The sequence below is a fragment of the Bos javanicus genome, chromosome X, assembly GCF_032452875.1.
Source record: "Bos javanicus breed banteng chromosome X, ARS-OSU_banteng_1.0, whole genome shotgun sequence".
NCBI classification, from domain to species: domain Eukaryota; kingdom Metazoa; phylum Chordata; class Mammalia; order Artiodactyla; family Bovidae; genus Bos; species Bos javanicus.
Genome location: NC_083897.1, coordinates 109415259 through 109438311, shown reverse-complemented (window position 1 = coordinate 109438311; position 23053 = coordinate 109415259). Strand labels below are relative to the sequence as shown.

General features: G+C 38.7%; 1 protein-coding gene across 4 annotated transcripts in view; it reads left to right on the top strand.

The window, feature by feature from the left end:
* CFAP47 (cilia and flagella associated protein 47) overlaps window positions 1-23053 on the top strand; it is a 485875-nt gene that overhangs the window by 238405 nt on the left and 224417 nt on the right. For 3 of the 4 annotated variants that reach the window (XM_061410458.1, XM_061410460.1, XM_061410461.1), the window contains 2 exons: window positions 9710-9796; window positions 21953-22023. In XM_061410458.1, coding sequence (XP_061266442.1) covers window positions 9710-9796; window positions 21953-22023 — 158 coding nt within the window. The remainder of the gene's footprint in view (window positions 1-9709; window positions 9797-21952; window positions 22024-23053) is intronic. The other variant, XM_061410459.1, reaches the window with a different exon arrangement.

The following is a 23053-nucleotide window of genomic DNA, read 5'->3' as shown; positions in this document are numbered from 1 at the left end:
TTCAATCAAAGCCAGCTCCTTTGAAATAATAGTCCCTTAGGTCAATGTTTGAGATTTATTCCGTCTCCACAAGGGCTCCTCTCAGTTGTCTCTTTCCCCAGTTTTCTCCAACAAACTAGCAGGGTTCCTCCTAATTGCCTTTCACCACAACTGCACTAGTTTTAAGAGCACCCTTGGGTTTATCTTCACTTGTTTTCGAAAATGAAGTCAGGTCCTTTGTGAAGAGATTAAGAGCTATATGTATTAAGGTCAGCTTCTCCCTCTAGGTAAAATTTCTGAGCCATGACTGTGTTGGTAGAAAGGGGGACAATGGTAAACTTTTCTTGAAGTAACACCCCCATATTAGGACCTGAATGCTAGGTAGGGTGGGGGGAAGTAGTTTCAGGTCTTCCTGGTTTGCTTCTCCCAGCATAGAACCACCACTTTGTAAGCTGGGGCAATGGTGATTTCACACTCATGCAGAGCTTGTGGTCCATGATTGGGTACTGGGTGGAAGAAGGAAGCCCCTCGGCTCCTCTCAGCTGCATTTGCCTGAACATAGCCTCAGCAACATGTACTTGGGGCAGGATGAGAAATGTTGATGTCATACATCTCTCAGAAAGATGGTTCTCCACCTGGGAGCTAGGAAACTAATGTGTCCTCTGTCCCTAGCTGTACTAGTCTGGAGTAGAGTTTCTTTCTTAATTGGGTGGGGAAGAAGGAAAGAGTGAATAGTCTTGGTTCAAATGCCTCAGACTACATCTCTTTTTTATTGATTGATTTATTATTTTTGGCTGTGCTGGGTCTTCGTTGCTTCGTTGTGTGGACCTTCTCTAGTTGCAGTGAGTGGGGGCTACTCTCTTATGGTGTGTGGGCTTCTTGTTGCAGTGGTTTCTCTTGTTGCAGAGCATGGGCTGTAGAGCATGTCAGCTTCAGTAGTTGTGATGCAGGGGCTTAGTTGCCCAGCGGCATGTGGAATCTTCCTGGACAAGGGATTGAACTTGTGTCCCCTGCATTAGCAGGTAGATTCTTTACCAGTGGACCACTGGACTTCCTTACCATGTAGGGAAGTCCTACATCTTTGCTTACTGAATTTAGTAATTACTATTGAATAGCTTTTTTTTTTTTTTTAATTGGCTATATCCCTTTAAGATCATTTCCAGAGAGTTTAAATAGTTGGGTTTTATATTTGAACTCATTTTACTGGAAATTGATCCATGGAGCTCTCATGCTGTCATGCTAAGAGCAGTGTTTGATCTAAGTTCTATTTTGTCTGTTATTAGTATAGCCACTCCAGTTCTCTTTTTGTTACTATTTACGTGGTATTTTATTATTCTTCTTTTGTTCCCAATCTGGTTGTGACTTTGAACCAATGTTTGTCTTTTTTCTAGTCTATTTTTTTTTCCATTTTGTCCATCTCTGCCTTTTGATTAGAGAGTTAATCCCATTACACTTAATATAATCTCTGATACAGTACAGTTTAGTGTGCCTTTAAAAATTTCATTTCTTTTACTATATGTTTTCTAAAATTTTTCTCCATAGTCATCCTGAAGATTATAATTAGCATGTTAATTTAAACAGTCTAGTTCATATTAGACACCAACTTAATTTTACTGTAAACTTAGAAATTTTGCTTCAGTGTATCTCCTTTTCCTAGCCTCTTGTTAATGCTATTATTGTTATACTCATTATATATTTGTAAGTTATAAGCCCATAAAACAGTTTTATATTTATTGTCTGGTACTGTTTTATTTTAAATCAGAAAGGATAACAAAAAGGGTACATTGAAAATAAAGTACATTTATAATTTGTTTTATAGAGTTGCCTGTGTAGTTAACTTTATGTATGCTTTTTATTTCATCATGTGGTTTACAGTTCATTTCTAGTGTCCTTTTACTTTAGCCTAAGGGAATTCTGGTAGTATTTTTTTATAGGATAGGTCTGTTAGCAATGAATTCTTTCATTTTTTTATTTGGTAATATTTTAATTTCTTAATTTCTGAAGGATAGTTTTCCTGTATATAGTATACCTTATTGATAATCATTCAGCATGCTGTATACATCTTCCCATTGCATTTTGTTCTTTAGGTTTTAAATGGGAATTTAATTCTTAATCTTTTTTTTTCTTTTATTTTAAATATATTTTAATTAGAGGCTAATTACTTTACAATATTGTATTGGTTTTGCCATATATCAACATGAATCCAGCACGGGTGTACACGTGTTCCCCATCCTGAACCCCCTTCCCACCTCCCTCCCCATTGAGGAGCAACACAGGTGTTAAGTCAGTTCTCTTCTGCTTCTTACTGTGTCTTGGCCTCTCAATGATTTGACTCTTATTGTCTAGTTATGGATCACCTTGAATTTATCCTGCACAGAATATTTTTTACTTCTTAGATGTGTAAATTAATATTTTTATCAAATTTTGAAAGTTTTCATCATTTATTTCTTCACATTGTCTGTCTGCCTCTTTTTTTTTTTTTTTCTCTTGTCTTTTGGGATTCTGAATAGGCTTACATTTGGCTGTCTGATGGTCTCCCATGGTTCTCTGAGGCTAAATTTTTAATTAATGTTAATTTTTCTTCATTCTTTTTTCTTTCCATTGTTTGAAAGTAATCATTTTATTTGACCTATCTTTAAGTGAACTGGTTTTTGTCACCTTAAACCTGCAGTTGAGTCCCTCTACTGCTTTTCCCTCTATCTCTTCAAGAAAATTAGAGATACCAAGGGAACATTTCATGCAAAGATGGGCTCAATAAAGGACAGAAATGGTATGGACCTAACAGAAGCAGAAGATATTAATAAGAGGTGACAAGAATACACAGAAGAACTGTACAAAACAGATCTTCACGACCAAGATAATCATGATGGTATGATAACTCACCTAGAACCAGACATCCTGGAATGTGAAGTCAAGTGGGCCTTAGAAAGCATCATTAGAAAAAAGCTAGTGGAGGTGATGGAATTCCAGTTGAGCTATTTCAAATCCTGAAAGATGATGCTGTGAAAGCGCTGCACTCAATATGCCAGCAAATTTGGAAAACTCAGCAGTGGCCACAGGACTTGAAAAGGTCAGTTTTCATCCCAATCCCAAAGAAAGGCAATGCCAAAGAATGCTCAAACTACCGCACAATTGCACTCATCTCACACGCTAGTAAAGTAATGCTCAAAATTCTCCAAGCCAGGCTTCAGCACTACATGAACCGTGAACTTCCTGATGTTCAAGCTGGGTTTAGAAAAGGCAGAGGAACCAGAGATCAAATTGCCAACATCCACTGGATCATGGAAAAAGCAAGAGAGTTCCAGAAAAACATCTATTTCTGCTTTATTGACTATGCCAAAGCCTTTGACTCTGTGGATCCCAATAAACTGTGGAAAATTCTTCAAGAGATGGGAATACCAGACCACCTGACCTGCCTCTTGAGAAATTTGTATGCAGGTCAGGAAGCGACAGTTAGAACTGGACACAGAACAACAGACTGGTTCCAAATAGGAAAAGGAGTACGTCAAGGCTGTATATTGTCACCCTGCTTATTTAACTTCTATGCAGAGTACATCATGAGAAATGCTGGGCTGGAGGAAGCACAAGCTGGAATCAAGATTGCCAGAAGAAATACCAATAACCTCAGATATGCAGATTATACCACCCTTATGGCAGAAAGTGAAGAGGAACTAAAGAGCCTCCTGATGAAGGTGAAAGAGGGGAGCGAAAAAGTTGGCTTAAAGCTCAACATTCAGAAAACAAAGATCATGGCATCTGGTCCCATAACTTCGTGGGAAATAGATGGGGAAACAGTGGAAACAGTGTCAGACTTTATTTTTGGGGGCTCCAAAATCACTGCAGATGGTGACTGCAGCCATGAAATTAAAAGACACTTACTCCTTGGAAGGAAAGTTATGACCAACCTAGATAGCATATTCAAAAGCAGAGACATTACTTTGCCAACAAAGGTCCGTCTAGTCAAGGCTATGGTTTTTCCTGTGGTCATGTATGGATGTGAGAGTTGGACTGTGAAGAAAGCGGAGCGCTGAAGAATTGGTGTTTTTGAACTGTGGTGTTGGAGAAGAGTCTTGAGAGTCCCTTGGACTGCATGCGATCCAACCAGTCCATTCTAAAGGAGATCAGCCCTGGGATTTCTTTGGAAGGACTGATGCTAAAGCTGAAACTCCAGTACTTTGGCCACGTCATGCGAAGAGTTGACTCATTGGAAAAGACTGATGCTGAGAGGGATTGGAGAGGAAAAGGGGACGACAGAGGATGAGATGGCTGGATGGCATCACCAACTCAATGGACATGAGTCTGAGTGAATGGGAGTTGGTGATGGACACAAAGGCCTGGTGTGCTGTGATTCATGGGATCACAAAGAGTCGGACATGACTGAGCGACTGAACTGAACTAAACTGAACTGCTTTTTTACTTCAGGTATTGTACTTTCTAAGTCCAGAATTTATAATTAGTTCTTTTGTATAATTTCTCTGTACTGATATTCTTTACTTGGTGAGACGTATTTGTCTCTGTCACTAGAGAAGAGAATGGCAAAATAACAAACTGTGGAGAATTCTTAAAGAGATGGGAATACCAGACCACCTTACCTGCCTCCTGAGAAATCTGTATGCAGGTCAAGAAGCAATAGTTAGAACTGGACATGGAACACCAGACTGATTCCAAATTGGGAAAGGAGTACGTCAAGGCTGTATACTATCACCTTGTTCATTTCACTTATATGCCAGGCTAGATGAATCAGCTGCAGTCAAGATTGCTGGGAGTAACATCAACAACTTCAGATATGCAGATGATACCTCTCTGAGGGCAAAAAGTGAAGAGGAACTAAAGAGCTTCTTGATGAGTATGAAAATGGAAAGTCCAAAAGCTGGCTTAAAACTCAACATTAAAAAAACTAAGATCATGGCATCCACTCTCAGAACTTCATGGCAAATAGATGGGGGAAGATTGAAAACAGTGACAGCTTTTATTTTCTTGTGCTCCAAAATCACTGTAGAGAGTGATTGCAGCCACAAAATTAAAAGATGCTTGCTCCTTAGAAGGAACACTATGACAAAACTAGACAACATAGTAAAAAGCAGAGACATCACTTTGCCGACAAAGGTCTGAATAGTCAAAGCTACAGTTTTTCCAGTAGTCATGTACAGATGTGAGAGTTGGACCATAAAGAAGGCTGAGTGCCAAAGGATTGATGCTTTTGAATTGTGGTGCCAGAGAAGACTCTTGACAGTCGCTTGGACAGCAAGGAAATCAAACCAGTGCATCCTAAATGAAATCAACCCTAAATATTCATTGGAAGGACTGATGCTGAAGCTGAAGCTCCAGAACTTTGGCCACCTGATGAGAAGAGCTGACTCATTGGAAAAGACCATGATGCTAGGAAAGATTGAGGGCAAGAGGACAAGGGGGTAACAGAAGGTGAGATGGCATCACCAACTCAGTGGATATGATTTTGAGCAAACTCCCAAAGACAGTGAAGGACAGGGAAGCCTGACGTGTTGTAGTCCATGGAGTCACGAAGAGTTTGCCATGACTTGGTAACTGAACAACAGGTATATCTGTAAGTGGGACTGAAGGTCCTTGACATATTTTAGGACTCTACTGAGCTGTTGCAATTTCTCCTATGGGCGTGTTGTCTCCAGATCTTCCTTTTATGTTTTCTCAGGCTTTTGATCCAGTTGCTGTGGCAGCCTCAGGCATAACTGTTACTGATTGTTTTCAACAAACATCCTGGGAATAGTTGTTTTACTTTGAGTCAGTTGCTTAGATTAAAGCAACACAGTGCATACTGAGTTCTTCTAGGGAGCTTTGAGACAGGTTGCACAGTAACAATGATGAGGGATGGGACCTCTTTTTGAAGAGCTCCAACCTCAGTATTCCTTCCTGTGGCAGCAAGCCTGAGCATTTTTTAAGTTACCTTGGTTGCAAGGCAGTTCGTTTTCAAGGCTACTGCAGAGCTATGGAGAGGAGGAGGGGAGTTACAACATAAAAATTACAAGGCTGCAAACTCTACTGTTCTTACCAAGGTTTGGAAGCTTTTTTTTTTTTTTTGCTTTGTCTTCATTACTGCATGTGTGTGCTCTCTACTTGCAGCAAGTGGAGGCTACTCTCTAGTTGCAGTGCACAGGCTGCTCATTGTGGTGGCTTCTCTTGTTGAGGAGCACAGGCTCTAGGCACACAGGCTTCAGTAGTTGAAGCATGTAGGCTCAGTAGTTGTGGCTCTCAGGCTTAGTTGTTCCCTGGCATGTGGGATCTTTGAGGACCAGGGATTGAACCTGTGTCCTTTGCATTAGCAGGTGGATTCTTAAGCACTGGAGTACCAGGGAAGTCCCTGGAAACTTTTCTTGTGTAAACACCATTCAGATTGCTGCAAGCTTTTCTTTAGTTAGCTGCAATTCTGAGAAAGTTAATTTGGACAAATTTTTCCAGTGTTTTTAGTGATTTTATATAGGTGTGAAAATGGTTATTCTAAACCATTCCCTGCTTTTGTTTTCCTAGTGGCTTGGTTTTATTATTTAAAATATGTTTTTTGTTTTAGATCAGACTTGTGCTTCTTACAATGTGATCTCTGAGTCAGCAAAATCACCATCACCTGGGAGCTTATTAGAAAACCAGAATCTCAGGCCCACTCTAATGCAGTTGAATCAGAATCTACATTGAACAGCATCTCCAGAATATTTATTTGTACATTAATGTTAAAGCAGTGCTGGTATAATTGAAGAGTGATCAGAGTTTAACCCATAGACCGGCTACTTAAAAAACATCTGGAGAGTTCAGTGGAGCCCATGCCAGACTTACTAACTCAGAATTCATACAAACAGAAGCTTGGGAATCTGCATTTTGAACAAGCACTCCAGATGATAATAATGCACATTGAAATGTTAGGACTGCTGATTTAGAAACTGCACTAGTCAAACAGGATCTTTTTCTGTGTTAATGGCAGTATATATTTCATTTTTAAAGTTAATATATCTATTTTGAGCAAAGTATGTTCATTGTAATTAAGCAGGGACTTTTTAAACAGAAGCATACAGAATGCTAGTTTATCTCAAAATGGTACATGTATAGTATGTGAAAAATCTAATATTTATTATGTTGGTTTAGTCTTTTTATTTGTGTGTCAAATACTATTATGCCTGTGATTATTTTTTAGTCAGAACACATTATTACCAAAATAAATTGCCCAATGATTCACCATGGATTTATAGAAATATAAAGAAATGTTATAAATGTTTTCTGCCTCATAATTTTATGAAATTTAAATGAGAATTTAGTGCATTACTTTAAATATAAATTGCTCTCTGGAGAGGATTTATTCCTACATTTGCTTAACTGTAAATTTATATAAGCAATTCTTCCAGTTTGATACATAACTTTCATCATTCATAGTTTACACTTTTTTACGGTTAATTTTGTCTTATTTAAAACTTTTCAGTATTTAATATTTATAAAATCCTTTACAACCCTTTATGAAGGCATCAGAAATAACAAGTTAAACCAAAAAGACAAAAACTGATACCAGCATTCAAACATTAAGATATATAAATGTATTGCATTTTAGTTTGTGTATGCATGTTCATGAATGTGTGTGTATTTTTAGACTAAAATATTTGATTGATTTTATTACTGATCTGTTTTCCACTATTAAGCTAGTATTGTGAGATCTTAATGCTAAGTCACTTCAGTCGTGTCCGACTCTGTGTGACCCCTTAGACGGCAGCCCACCAGGCTCCCCATCCCTGGGATTCTCCAGGCAAGAACACTGGAGTGGCTTGCCATTTCCTTCTCCAATGCAGGAAAGTGAAAAGTGAAAGTGAAATCACTCAGTCGTGTCCGACCCTCAGCGACCCCATGGACTCAGCCTACCAGGCTCCTCCATCCATGGGATTTTCCAGGCAAGAGTACTGGAGTGGGGTGCCATTGCCTTCTCCAATGCATGAAAGTGAAAAGTGAAAGTGAAGTCGCTCAGTCGTGTCCGACCCTCAGTGACCCCATGGACTGCAGCCTTCCAGGTTCTTCTGTCCATGGGATTTTCCAGGCAAGAGTACTGGAGTGGGGTGCCATTGCCTTCTCCGATGAGATCTTAATAACTGTTACATAATAAAAAAGATTTCTGTTAACAAATTAAGTTTAGATAAATCTGTTCTTAACAATATTTTACAGATTCAGTTCAACTCTGCAAGAGGAATTAGGCATTCCTGACATGACTCTTCATGAAATCTTTACCCTGCCACTAGGGTATCATTTCCACACTATTCTCCATTATATTGTGGGCAACCTAAGGCTAGAGTCAGTTCAGTCACTCAGTCGTGTCTGACTCTTTGTGACCCCATGGACTGCAGCACGCCAGGTATCCCTGTCCATCACCAGCTCCCAGAGCCTACTCAAACTCATGTCCATTACATTCGTGATGCCATCCAACCATCTCATCCTCTGTCATCCCCTTCTTCTCCTGCCTTCAGTCTTTCCCAGCATCAGGGTCTTTTCAGTTGAGTCAGTTCTTCACATCAGGTGGCCAAAGTATTGGAGTTTCAGCTTCAGCATCAGCTGTTCCAATGAATATTCAGGACTGATTTCCTTTAGGATTGACTGGTTTGATCTCCTTGCAGTCCAAGGGACTCTCTTCAAAACCACAGTTCAAAAGCATCAATTCTTCTACACTTAGCTTTCTTCATAGTCCAACTCTCACATGCATACATGATTACTGGAAAAACCATAGCCTGGACTAAACCGACCTTTATTGGTAAAGTAATGTCTCTGCTTTCTAATATGCTGTCTAGGTTGGTCATAGCTTTTCTTCCAAGGAGCAAAAGTCTTTTAATTTCATGGCTGCAGTCACCATCTGCAGTGATTTTGGAGCCCCCCCCCAAATAAAGTCTCTCACTGTTTCCATTGTTTCCCCATCTATTTAATCTAAGGCTTGGAAGATAGCATATTCATGTTTGTACTTTCCAGTACTTAGTCCTACACCTAACATGTAATGGGGTCTCCATAACTGTTTCTTGAAGGAATGACCTTTTTTATATAGGAAGGACTGAATTTCTGTTTGATTCTGGATGATAGCATAATTATCAATGCATTGATTTTACTAGGTACCCAAATTTCATGTCCACTCCTGAGAGAAATATTTCTCTTTTCTAGACATAAGATTTTTGTTTTTCTTTAGTGGCTAAGTTGTGTTCAACTCTTTTGTGACCATGGACTGTAGCCCACCAGGCTTCTCTGCCCAAGGGATTTCCCAGGCAAGAATACTGGAGTGGGTTGCCATTCCCTACTTCAGGGCATCTTTCTGACCCTGGGATCAAACCCACATCTCCTGCATTGGCAGGCAGATTCTTGACCACTGAGCCACCTGGTAAGTCCAGATTAGATATTATTAAGTGTGTATAACTCTGACAGTGTATTAAGGTCAATGTATAATTTCTTCTTTCTTTTCGGAATATAATTTGGTTGGTCATTTTTGCTCTAAGTTTCCTTGTTATGAGAATTCAGTGTTGACTTTACATATAAAAATATCATTTTTTTAACCTGTTTCCATTCAACATCTTTTATTTCTAACATGTTTTGAATTACTGAATGAGAGCACATGGACTGTTTGAACTGTAATTTATTCTGATTCTAATTATATTTTATGGTAAATGGAAATGATTTAAAGGAAGAATGTTTTGTGGTCATCTGAATTTTGTTACAGTAGAATTAAAAATAATCCTTTTTTCATGTATTTTAGTGTCATTCTGGTGGAATCCTTAACGTTTATCTCTTTGCCATCCCAATTAACTGAATATGAAGAATCTGTTGACGTCTTGAACCACCGGTAAATTTCTGTATATGCTCTTGATTATCTCAGGAAAAAATTTGAGAAATTAGCATTCAAGTAAATTTGTTACATAATTATGCAGTAGTTTTCATTTATTTGAAATATTTATATTATATATATTATTTATATTATTCACACCGTTATTCTCTTTATGTATTACTAGGTTTATGGACATGAAAATTGAATACATATGCACTTTATTAAATACAATGGATTCCCATTGTTCATGGTACTTATGGTATATAAAGTTGCCACAAACAGTTAGTGAGGATTCCACCATTCCTCTGAGAAGAAATCTATATAACCATATGTATTGTAATTATAAATCCTAAAAACAACCCAACCTGGTAGATTCTGCTTTCTGTATTTTACAAGGAGAAAATAAAGTTCAGAAGTGTTAAATGATTTGCCTGAGGCATTCCCACTGACAGGTGCCAGAGAGGGTTTTAAACCCTGTCCTCGTACCTCAGAGCTAGAGCAGCTTGCACTTCTGTACTTCTGTACTGCCCCCCACTGTCTCCACCCTCTGCTTGTCTAAGCTGGAGAGCAGAAACAAAAAAGGTCACCTTGTCTGACCTCAGCTGGGAACTTGTGTGATCAGCTACTGGAATTTTCCATCACTCTGCACATGCCCACGAACAGTTGGAAAACTACCAAGAGTATTAACTTTGGGGTTCCAAATCAGTTTTAGTGAGAAGATGAATTTGCAAATTTTGGATTGGTGGATCATGAAGATTGACTGTATTTAAGCTTATTTGATTCATGTTATAAAGTCTGTATTTAGTTTAGAAAGGAACTTTGACTTCTCAGTAGAGAAGCAGCCATTTTTTAAAGTTAGATTGCCTTATATGTCTCATCGTCTTTAAACTATAGAATAACTATTTAAAGTGAAGTAGAATAAAACAATGTTATAAAGGTTGAAGAAAGCCAGGCAGGAAGAAAAAAAAAATGCAGGTTTCTATTATAGAAGTGTGGTAGTTTGAGCATTCTTTGGCATTGCCTTTCTTTGGGATTGGAATGAAAACTGACCTTTTCCAGTCCTGTGGCCACTGCTGAGTTTTCCAAATTTGCTGGCATATTGAGTGCAGCACTTTCACAGCATCATCTTTCAGGATTTTAAATAGCTCAACTGGAATTCCATCACCTCCACTAGCTTTGTTCGTAGAGATGCTTTCCAAGGCCCACTTGACTTCACATTCCAGGATGTCTGGCTCTAGGGCAGTGATCACACCATCATGATTATCTGGGTCGTGAAGATCTTTTTTGTACAGTTCTTCTGTGTATTCTTGCCATCTCTTCTTAATATCTTCTGCTTCTGTTAGGTCCATACCATTTCTGTCCTTTATCGAGCTCATCTTTGCATGGATGAGAGTGAAAGTGGAGAGTGAAAAAGTTGGCTTAAAGCTCAACATTCAGAAAACGAAGATCATGGCATCCAGTCCCACCACTTCATGGGAAATAGATGGATAAACAGGGGAAACAGTGTCAGACTTTATTTTTCTGGGCTCCAAAATCACTACAGATGGTGACTTCAGCCATGAAATTAAAAGACGCTTACTCCTTGGAAGGAAAGTTATGACCAACCTAGACAGCATATTAAAAAGCAGAGACATTACTTTGCCAACAAAGGTCTGTCTAGTCAAGGCTATGGTTTTTCCAGTGGTCATGTATGGATGTGAGAGTTGGACTGTGAAGAAGGCTGAGCGCCGAAGAATTGATGCTTTTGAACTGTGGTGTTGGAGAAGACTCTTGAGAGTCCCTTGGACCGCAAGGAGATCCAACCAGTCCATTCTGAAGGAGATCAGCCCTGGGATTTCTTTGGAAGGAATGACGCTCAAGCTGAAACTCCAGTACTTTGGCCACCTCATGCGAAGAGTTGACTCATTGGAAAAGACTCTGATGCTGGGAGGGATTGGGGGCAGGAGGAGAAGGGGACGACAGAGGATGAGATGTCTGGATGGCATCACTGACTCAATGGACGTGAGTCTCAGTGAACTCCGGGAGTTGGTGATGGACAGGGAAGCCTGGCGTGCTGCGATTCATGGGGTCGCAAAGAGTCAGACACGACTGAGTGACTGATCTGATCTGATTACAGAAGTGCATGTATATGTTGACCTTTACTATGGTGTTAGTTTATTTTATACCATTGATTCTGTGTAGTGCTTGGCAGCATCAGTGTCATCCTTTTAGATGCAAAAACATTCCCAGTGGCAAGGATTTGGCAATGTTGATATCATAGGAATTCCAGTGTTAAAGTCATCAGAACCATTAAAGGACTGTGCAGATCTCACTAAGATGAAAATGAATAGTTTGTTTTTCAAAATGAATTGTATTACAGCCAATTGTTTTAGAAGATCATAAGCATTGCATTTATTATGATATTTGATTTTTTTCCATTGGTTTATTTTCTGTGAGAAAAATTGATTAGGAGAAAACATTTTTGTTTGAATTTGTTTTGTTGGATGCTAATTTCATACTTAACTAAGGCATTCAAAGTCTTCCTTTCTCCCTTTGCTTTGTTGTTTTTTTAGTTGCTCAGTTGTATACAACTCTTTGTGACCCGATTTCCCAGGCAAGAACATTGGAATGGGTTTTCATTTCCTTCTTCAGGGGACATTTTGCTTTAGTGAACAATAAAATATGAATTAATGCATTGATCTCCAAGGCAGCATTATAAATATCATAGGTATAGAGTATTATAGGCATTTATGTTAATTTCTTTGTAGTATGAAATGCTACTTTTAAATGCTTAAAAAACGTCAGTAAATAGTTCTCCTCCTGAAATTTTTTTTCAATCCCTTGTTTCTTGATCAAGAAGTTGCTTTGTGGTCACAGATTTTGCCTGAATGGCTTTGAAGCAATTTCCTCACATTAATTGTGAATAATTTCAGTTCAGTTCATTTCAGTCACTCAGTCATGTCCAACTCTTTACAACCCCACGGACTGCAGCCCGCCAGCCTTCCCTATCCATCACCAGCTCTGCTTGCTCAAACTCACGTCTGTAGAGTCGATGATGCCATCCAACCATCTTATCCTCTGTCATCCCCTTCTCCTCCTGCCCTCAATCTTTCCCAGCATCAGGGTCTTTTCAAATGAGTCAGTTCTTGGCATCAGGTGGCCAAAGTACTGAAGCTTCAGCTTCAGCATCAGTCCTTCCAATGAATACTCAGGACTGATTTCCTTTAAGATGGACTGGTGGGATCTCCTTGCAGTCCAAAGGAATCTCAAGAGTCTTCTCCAACGCCACAGTTCAAAAGCATCAATTCTTTGACACTCAGCTTTCTTTATGGTCCAACTGTCACATCCATACATGACTACTGGAAAAACCATAGCTTTGCCTAGACAGACCTTTGTGGGCAAAGTAACGTCTCTGCTTTTTAATATGCTGTCTAGGTTGATCATAACTTTTCTTCCAAGGAGCAAGCGTCTTTTAATTTCATGGCTGCCGTCACCATCTGCAGTGATTTTGGAGCCCAGGAAAATAAAGTCTGACACTGTTTCCACTGTTTCCCCATCTATTTCCCATGAAGTGATGGGACCAGATGCCATGTTCTTCATTTTTTGAAGTATCTATAGTATTCTAATTAAACTATAGCCAATTCTCAAAGAAATGCTATAGCTATCTGTGAGCAGAAGTAAGTCAAAGTTAGATCCTTTTAATGAAGAGAAAAAGTGAGTCCACCTTCATAATTTGGAACACAGTTTGGAAATTCTGTATCCAAATTTTACCATGATTTTTTCATACAATGTTCTGAAATGGTTTTATTTAGACCTAACATTCCAGAATTATTGAAGCCATAGATTCTCAAGCTACAGGTAAAGATATCTTTTTTTATGTTATGCTTCTCAAATCAAAAGCAAAATTGAACAAGTATGGAAGCATTTATAATTTAATTTTGAAAAGGAAGGAAACTTTGGAAATACTCATCCAAAACAATTCCCAGCTCAGCCTGAAGTATCACTTAAGAAGTGTGTCTACCACAGTCTCAAACTTTATTGATCATTGTTTCCCATATAGGCTCTTCCATTTGTTTTTATAACACTCTACTGTCTTAATTCATCTTTCAAATCTTCCTGTGAGAAAAGAAACATAAAGATGCAGTGACATTGAGCACTGGGTCAGGGAGAGCATAGTCAGGCTTCGGCAGATTAACTCTCAAAGAAGAAATTCGAGCTGCTAGTTTAAAGGACTGCACATTTACTCCTGTGCATCTCTGTAAAGACTGTCTCCCAGACCAAAAGAAAGGGCCAGACTTACGAAGGCTAAAGTCACACAGTTTCTCAAGGAAAAGGGCTGGTCTTTGGTGTGTCATTTCGGCGCTGATATGGACAACTGAGATCCTAATTCATACACTGAGTTGTGATCAAATCGTCTCAAGTTCACCAAAGAGGCTGCTTTTCTGACAATTCAGAACAGATTTATCAGAAGCATTGCTGTAGCTCCTTCTGAGGTCCTGATGGCTTGCTCTGTGGCCTGGTTTCTAGGTCTCATCATCCAATTAGCTTATGGAGATTTTTATTTATTTATTTATTTATTTTTATTTTCAAAAACACTTTTATTGTTCTCTTATGTGATATATGTTACATACGTTAAGAGAACAAAGTATTTAAAAATCTCCATAAGCTAACTAGATTTTTTTTCTTAGAGCTCCTTACAAATATCCTTGTTTTTCCTCTTTTAGTGCACATACTACACTTCCCCACTAATGTTAAAATTCTGCATGAATACATAATTGGCCAATGGCATATGAGAAGTACTGACTGTTTTTTCAAGTGGTAGCTTTAAGACCCAGTGAGTAATTTTTCCTGTCCCCATTCCCTGCTACAATTATTAGAGAGGCACATTTAGGAATGGAGGCCTCCTTCACAAAGGAACTCTGAGTGTATCTTCTCCACCTAGAATGGACATGTTTTGTGAGCAAGAAGTAAACTATTGTGTTAATCCACTGAGATGTGGGGTTGTTAACTGTAGCATGACCTAGCACATTCTAATGGATGCTCCTCTTCAGAGTCGCTTCAGTTAATGTCTCCCCACATGAGAAATAATCTCTTCTAAAATGAGACATAAAGTACTGAAATTATCTTTCAGGTGGCATTAAAAAAATGATTTCCTATTAAAAATTTTTTAAAAATGTTTCTGTAAACTGCTCTTCTTATGCAATAGATACATATAAAACAACACATTTGAAACCACATGCATGAGGAAACCATATTCATCACATATTTTGCTTTATGGGAATATGATCTATGAGCACAAGTAAGAGCAGTTAAGAAGTTTTTATTCTAATTAAATCTCAAGGATTATCAAAAAGGATCAGGACAGGAGACTGATTTTAGTCACACTTTAAAATTGAGTGATAGATCAGCAGTGCTCAGAAAGGAGCACTTTGTAAATAATTTCCTTCAGTGATATGACTTGCTATTTTTTACAGCAGCGTTGAATTATTTATCACTCAATAGATTTTTACTAAGTGGCACCGCAAGCATTTTTCTTAGTACTGGAGAAGTATTGGGATAAATAAGTCACAAATCTGGCCCTAAAGTTGCCAGCCATCAAGCAGAGAAGAAGGAAAACATAAATCTACCCAAATGGAGACAGTTGTATAGGGCAGAATGCATTCAGTAGTATGTGTTATACTGAGAAAAGAATACACACACACACACACACGTGTGCATGTGTTCTATAAGCTGATTGGCAAGGAATATCACTATGTAGATATTTTTGTGATTTATGTGGAAGAGAAGACACTGTTGAAGAAAAATGAGGTCCTAGTAACTTTTTTTCCATGCATAGACCATGTTCTCCTTTATCAAGTACAGATTGGGATCTGAAATAATAGTACGATATGATGGCCAGAATCTAGAACAAGGGGAGAACTCTCCTACAAGTGTAGAAGGATCATGGGAAGAGGGAATAGCAGAAGCTTTGGGGGAGTAGGGGACAGACAGGTGAGGGGAAACCACCAGGGGAGCCCAGAATTACAAGGCATATGGTTATAAATATGGACTACAGGGTCAGCATAGGAAAGTGTGAGTTCAAGTTGAAGAGGTGTTGAAGTGTTTACCATTCTACTTTGTACTTATTCTTATAGAGTTGCTTTGCATGGCAGACCACATACTCTGTGAACTTAGGGATTTCATCATTCATCCTTATTCCTAGGAGAGTTAGGCCCAGATTAGCCACCCAAATGAAAGTAGGTCCTGGTAGAGATATCTTTCTGAGTCCTGATTCTTGCCCAAACCCCACCCCCCAAAAAAAGCTGGGTTGTGGAGAACCATGATTTTAAAATATTTCATTCTACTATACTGAATAATTAGTAACAGACTTGGCCAAGTCTATAAGGAAAGTAGAGTGACTCAAAAGCCAGATGTATATACTAAGAGTAACAACCTGCCATGATCCTCTTGCTTTAGATTAGGGTTTCATACCTGGTTTTAATGTTTTAATGCTCTTTGGCAGTCTAATGAAGCCTATTCTATTTCAAAAAATAGTGTTTTTACAAGCACATAAATAACAAGGATTATAGAATGTCTTAATCTCCTTGGGCTACCATAACAAAATACCACAGAATGGGTGGTTTAAACAACAGAAAGTTATTTCTCACAGTCCTGGAGACTGGAAAGTCCAAGGTGCCAGCAAGTTAAGTTTCACTCTGAGGCCTCTTCTTTTGGCTTATAGGCAGCAGCCATCTCACTGGGTGCTCACATGACCTCTTCTTCATGCACACATGGAGGGAGAGAGGGTGAGCTCATTGGTCTCTCTTCTAATAAGGATGCTAATTCTTTCTTATTAGAGCCTCATCCTTATGGCCTCATTTAACCTTAATTTACCTTACAATATGCCCTATCTGGGGCTTCCCTGGTGGCTCAGTGGTTAAGAATCCACCTGAAATGCAGAAGATACAGGAAACAGGGGTTTGATCCCTGGGTCAGGAATGTCCCCTGGAGAAGGGCATGGCAACCCACTCTACTCTTCTTGCCTGGAGAATCCCATGGAAAGAGGAGCCTGGTGGGCTACAGTCCATAGGGTGGCAAAGAGTTGAACACTCCTGAGGTGACTGAGCAGGCCCACATGCCCTATCTCCAAACACAATCATTTTTAGAGTTAAGACTTCAACATAGAATTTAAGGGTGACACAGTTCAGTCCATAGCACAGAGGAAAGAAATAGTCTAGTAGAGTACTGTATCAAAATATTTAAAACTTGTAGTGTATTAAAATATGTACTTCATTAACACAATGCATAGTAACATCTACTGGGAGAGATAACTACCACGCTTTGAAAGTAGCAGTGAAAATAAATAATAGCTAAGTATATGTGCAAGAAGTGAAATGTGATATAAAGATACTTGTGTACAGCTAATACTACATGATTTGATTTCAATTGCTATTAAGAGTCAGTGGACATAATGGTGGAATTTTTTTCCCCATTTTAATTCACAGATCACTCTCTTTGTACGACAGGTTAGCACCCCTCATTTTAGAGACTTCTCAGCTGTTCAGGAGCCCAAGTTGTACAAAAAACATCAAACATTCTATTTTAACTGCCCCCCAGATGGCCATGGGACCTGATTTTGATCAACTCCTGGACACATGGAGGATGCAATTAACCTAAAAATTGATTCTCTTATATTCCTTCATGTGATTCATAAAAACTAGACTTGAACCAGAGAATTTGCTGCTTGATTTGGATATAGCCCTGAATGCCAGCCCAGAAGTATGAAAGATTATAACAAAGATCTTCCTTCCCTGCTGGAGAAACTTGAGAAGGAAGTCATTATTGGAGCTGATTTATTCATGCTTTGACTCCCTTGTAGCTCAGGTGGCAAAGAATCCCCCTGCAATGTAGGATACCTGGGTTAGATCCCTGGATTGGGAAGATGCCCTGGAGAAGAGAAAGGCTACCCACTCCAGTATTCTGGCCTAGAGAATTCCACGGACTGTATAGTCCATGGGGTCCCAAGGAGTCAGACACTACTGAGTGACTTTCACTAACTAGAAGCAGTTCAATATCATTTTGATTATTTGAGCTTGAAAAGAGCTAACACCACTATTGCGGAGGAAAATAGTGTGCCAACCCTTTCTACCTCATAAGTATTAATAGGTTCCACACCTGATTTTGACCCATTACTAAATTAGCAGAAATATTCCATTACTTTATCTACAGTGTTTTGTATAATTTTAGCTTCTTTTGATGCTTTTTTTTCCTTAAGACTAAGGCTTCCTCTTCCATAACTACATAATTGATGAGCATCTAGGAAAATTATAGTGTGGATTAAGATATAGGGATTAACAAAAATGTAACTGAGTTGTTTCTCCTCTGTTTTGAAGTGTGAAAGATACTCATTCTAAAATCAAAATGAGTTTATCACCACACTTCTAGGGTCAAGAACATTCACTTCAGTTCAGTCGCTCAGTCATGTCCGACTCTTTGCGACCCCATGAATTGCAGCATGCCAGGCCTCCCTGTCGATCACCAACTCCTGGAGTTCACCCAGACTCATGTCCATTGAGTTGGTGATGCCGTCCAACCATCTCATCCTCAGTCATCCCCTTCTCCTCCTGCCCTCAATCTTTCCCAGCATCAGGGTCTTTTCTAATGAGTCAGCTCTTCGCATCAGGTGGCCAAAGTATTGGAGTTTCAGCTTCAGCATCAGTCCTTCCAGTGAACACCCAGGACTGATTTCCTTTAGCATGGACTGGTTGGATCTCCTTGCAGTCCAAGGAACTCTCAAGAGTCTTCTCCAACAACACAGTTCAAAAGCATCAATTCTTAGGTGCTCAGCTTTCTTTATAGTCCAACTCTTACATCCATACATGACTACTGGAAAAACCATTGCCTTGACTAGATGGACCGTTGTTGGCAAAGTAATGTCTCTGCTTTTTAATATGCTGTCTAGATTGGTCATAACTTTCCTTCCAAGGAGTAAGCGTCTTTTAATTTCATGGCTGCAATCGCCACCTTCAGTGATTTTGGAGCCCCCAAAATAAAGTCAGCCACTGTTTCCACTGTTTCCCCATCTATTAGCCATGAAGTGATGGGACTGGATGCCATGATCTTAGTTTTCTGAATGTTGAGCTTTAAGCCAACTTTTTCACTCTCCTCTTTCACTTTCATCAAGAGGTTCTTTAGTTCTTCTTCACTTTCTGCCATAAGGGTGGTGTCATCTGCATATCTGAGGTTATTGATATTTCTCCTGGCAATCTTGATTCCAGATTGTGCTTCCTCCAGCCCAGTGTTTCTCATGATATACTCTGCATTTAATAAGCACAGTGGCAATATACAGCCTTGACATACTACTTTTTCTGTTTGGAACCAGTCTGTTGTTCTATGTCCAGTTTTAAGTGTTGCTTCCTGACCCACATACAAATTTCTCAAGAGGCAGGTCAGGTGGTCTGGTATTCCCATCTTTTTCAGAATTTTCCACAGTTTATTGTCATCCACACTGTCGTTGATCAGGTAAAATAGAATTTTCCTTAGCCATATTATTTTATTAAATTATTTTCTTATGTCTCTGAATTAATCATGATAATTATCAGCTTTACGAGCAAGTCCATCAAATTCTTAGGTCTGTAAAATATTTTATCTATTTTTTTCATAAATAACACAGGTAACTCAATTTTTCTGGTTTTGAGACTCTTTTTTGTGGATAAGGCAGCTCTTTGATTTGTTCAAAAGGCACTATCATTAGCTGTTCTCCAACAAAATAGGTAAAGAAAAGAAAAAGGAGATGAAGCCCAAATTGCTCTGCTTTTCTATTCACTATGGGAAAACACACACACACACACACACACACACACACACACCCATGACTGAAGGGCTAGTGATTGCAAGTATTGAACAAAATGAGGTTTGGAGATTATCTAAGGATTTTAATCAGATATTCTACCCAGAACTCCATTAGCAAAGAGATGGTGTTGCAGTGGTGCATTGAGAAATAAGCATTTTTTTTTATAGTTCTTTCCACTCTTTGTATAGTCTCTATTATAAATGCTAAAATATCTATCTACTATGTCTATCAGCCTTCAGGTGTCTATCAAGTGCTCAAATTATATAAAACTATTAAATGTTCGTGACATTGTACAGGAAAAAGGAATCAAGACCATCCCCAAGAAAAAGAAATGCAAAAAAGCAAAATGGCTGTCTGAGGAGGCCTTACAAATAGCTGTGAAATGAAGGAAAGTGAAAAGCAAAGGAGAAAAGGAAAGATATACCCATTTGAAGGCAGAGTTCCAAAGAACAGCAAGGAGAGATAAGAAAGCCTTCCTCAGTGATCAGTGCAAAGAAATAGAGGGAAACAGTAGAATGGGAAAGACTAGCGATCTTTTCAAGAAAATTAGAGATACCAAGGGAACATTTCATGCAAAGATGGGCTCAATAAAGGACAGAATCGGTATGGACCTAACAGAAACAGAAGATATTAAGAAGAAGTGGCAAGAATACACAGAAGAACTGTACAAAAAAGATCTTCATGACCCAGAGGATCACGATGGTGTGATCACTCACTTAGAGCCAGACATCCTGGAATGTGAAATCGAGTGGGCCTTAGGAAGCATCACTACGAACAAAGCTAGTGGAGGTGATAGAATTCCACTGGAGCTATTTCAAATCCTGAAAGATGATGCTGTGAAAGTGCTGCACTCAATATGCCAGCACATTTGGAAAACTCAGCAGTGGCCACAGGACTGGAAAAGGTCAGTTTTCATTCCAATCCCAAAGAAAGGCAATGCCAAAGAATGCTCAAACTATTGCACAATTGCACTCATCTCACACTTCTGTAAAGTAATGCTTAAAATTCTCCAAGCCAGGCTTTAGCAATATGTGAACCACGAAATTCCAGATGTTCAAGCTGGTTTTAGAAAAGGCAGAGGATCCAGAGATCAAATTGCCAACATCCTCTGGATCATAGAAAAAGCAAGATGGTTCCAGAAAAACATCTATTTCTGCTGTATTGACTATGCCAAAGCCTTTGACTCTGTAGATCACAATAAACTGTGGAAAATTCTTCAAGAGATGGGAATACCAGACCACCTGACCTGCCTCTCGAGAAACCTCTATGCAGGTCAGGGAGCAACAGTTAGAACTGGACACAGAACAACAGACTGGTTCCAAATAGGAAAAGGAGTACGTCAAGGCTGTATATTGTCACCCTGCTTATTGAACTTATATGCAGAGTACATCATGAGAAATGCTGGGCTGGAGGAAGCACAAGCTGGAATCAAGATTGCTGGGAGAAATATCAATAACCTCAGATATGCAGATGACACCACCCTTATGGCAGAAAGTGAAGAACTAAAGAGCCTCTTGATGAAAGTGAAAGAGGAGAGTGAAAAGGAATGAATATGGTTGGAAGAACATTCCTTAGAAATAGTATATTTTTACAGCTTAAAATTCATACAGATCACCTGGCAAGGTGAGAAAATATGAGATTTTTATATTCTCGGAAAAAAATCAAGCAAACAATATCTTAGAGCCCAGACACTAATTGATAGCAAAATAATCGTGGATACTAAGAGGAGCAAATTGGAGGAAATTGATGGGTTATGGAAGACATGGAAACTTTCAAGGGAGGCACTTGCTTCAGACTGTGATTTGCTAATTAATTTGCAGAAATACAACACGAGATTAAACAGCTGTCCAAGTCTCCTTCTACCTGTATGAGAAAGAAGCAAATGTGCAATTAGCTTAGAGAAGATAATTTTTTCAAGTTCTAGAACCATTTTTGAAGAGACTACCTATGTAGTCCTTAGTTGAGACCACCTACTTTGAAATGTCAGGATTTGAGTTTTTATTATTATTATATGTCTACTTCTCTACAGTATTTGTAAGCAAAACGAAATTGTTTTTACCATTTAAAAATAAAAAGTGGTGAGCTATAGTATTATAAAGTAATTAGCCTCCAATTAAAATTAATTAATTAATTTTTTAAAAGCAGTGGTGAAAATATGGATGATAGTTTCCTTTTCACATTTTTCTTATTTTTAAAATTTCTAAAACTTTATAAACATAAAAATGATCCATGAAATACGTTTGTGGTTTTCACCTATTACATTGTAGGTGGCCATGATTTTTAAGGAATTTTAAGATTGAATTAAGATATAGAGTATTATTTTTGAGTGTCATTGATGTTGTTTTCTGATTTCCTTATGACAGTGCTGCTGTGAATAGCAGTGGGTGTGGTGTTGCTGAGGGCAGTCCCCAGGACCCAAATGCCTTAAAAACCTGTGAGTGCTACAATTACAAATATTTGTTTTCATGTCTTAGTTTTATATACTGAGCATAATATAAATGAAATATCTGATAAGTAGTGGTCACAACTATAGACAGAACAGCAAGCCCTGAGGCTTGCTGGCCACATGGGAGCCCGAGGTGTTGGTCCTTAGCCTTTTCTGCTCATGATCCTTTGGAAAACTGTTCACATCTTGCTTTTTACTGCCGAGTCTTAGTTTCCTCACTTGTACATTAAATGTATTTCAATAAATGACCTTTATGTTTCTTTTGGCTTATTCTGAACTGTTTAAACCTATTGGAGTGACAGATATCACCATGTTTAAAATGTTAAGGAGATGACAGATTTACTGTGTTTTATGAAATGACTAACTATAAATTTAGAAACTGTGGATAGAATAATGGATAGAAAAATGGATATGGGGCTGTTGTGGTGCTAACTACAGAACAAACCACCCCAAATGTACTGATATTAAACAACAAGAATGCCTTGTATTATTATCTCTCACACTTCAGGGGTCACCGGCCTCATCTACGTGACTCTTGCTCGGGGGTCTCTCAGGCAGTTGCAGTCAGATTGAGAGTGGGACTGTTTGTTCTGGACACTGTTCTGATGTGGCCTCTCTGTGTGGCCTAAAGTTTCTTCACAGAATGACAGCTTGGTTCTGAAAGCAAGTGAACCAGGAAAGACAGATGATTATGAAGAAGTTGTATTACATTTTCTGACCTAGTGTCAGAAGTCACATGGCTTGATTTTGCTGCAATCTAGTATACTCTCCATTAGGATCAAGTCACTAAGACTGGGCCACTATGTCTCCACATTCAAAGCAATATTGACGGCTTTGTGGATATGTCTTAAAAACAACAAATAGATATAAATATATACACATACAGGCCTTCATTTCCAGTTTGTTTGTTACATCCTATAATTTGAATCATTACATAGTCCACAAAAAAAGTTGAAGATTCTGGAATGTCCTCTTTGCTGTTTATGTTTCTGTGTATATCCAGGCTGATTTTAAACAC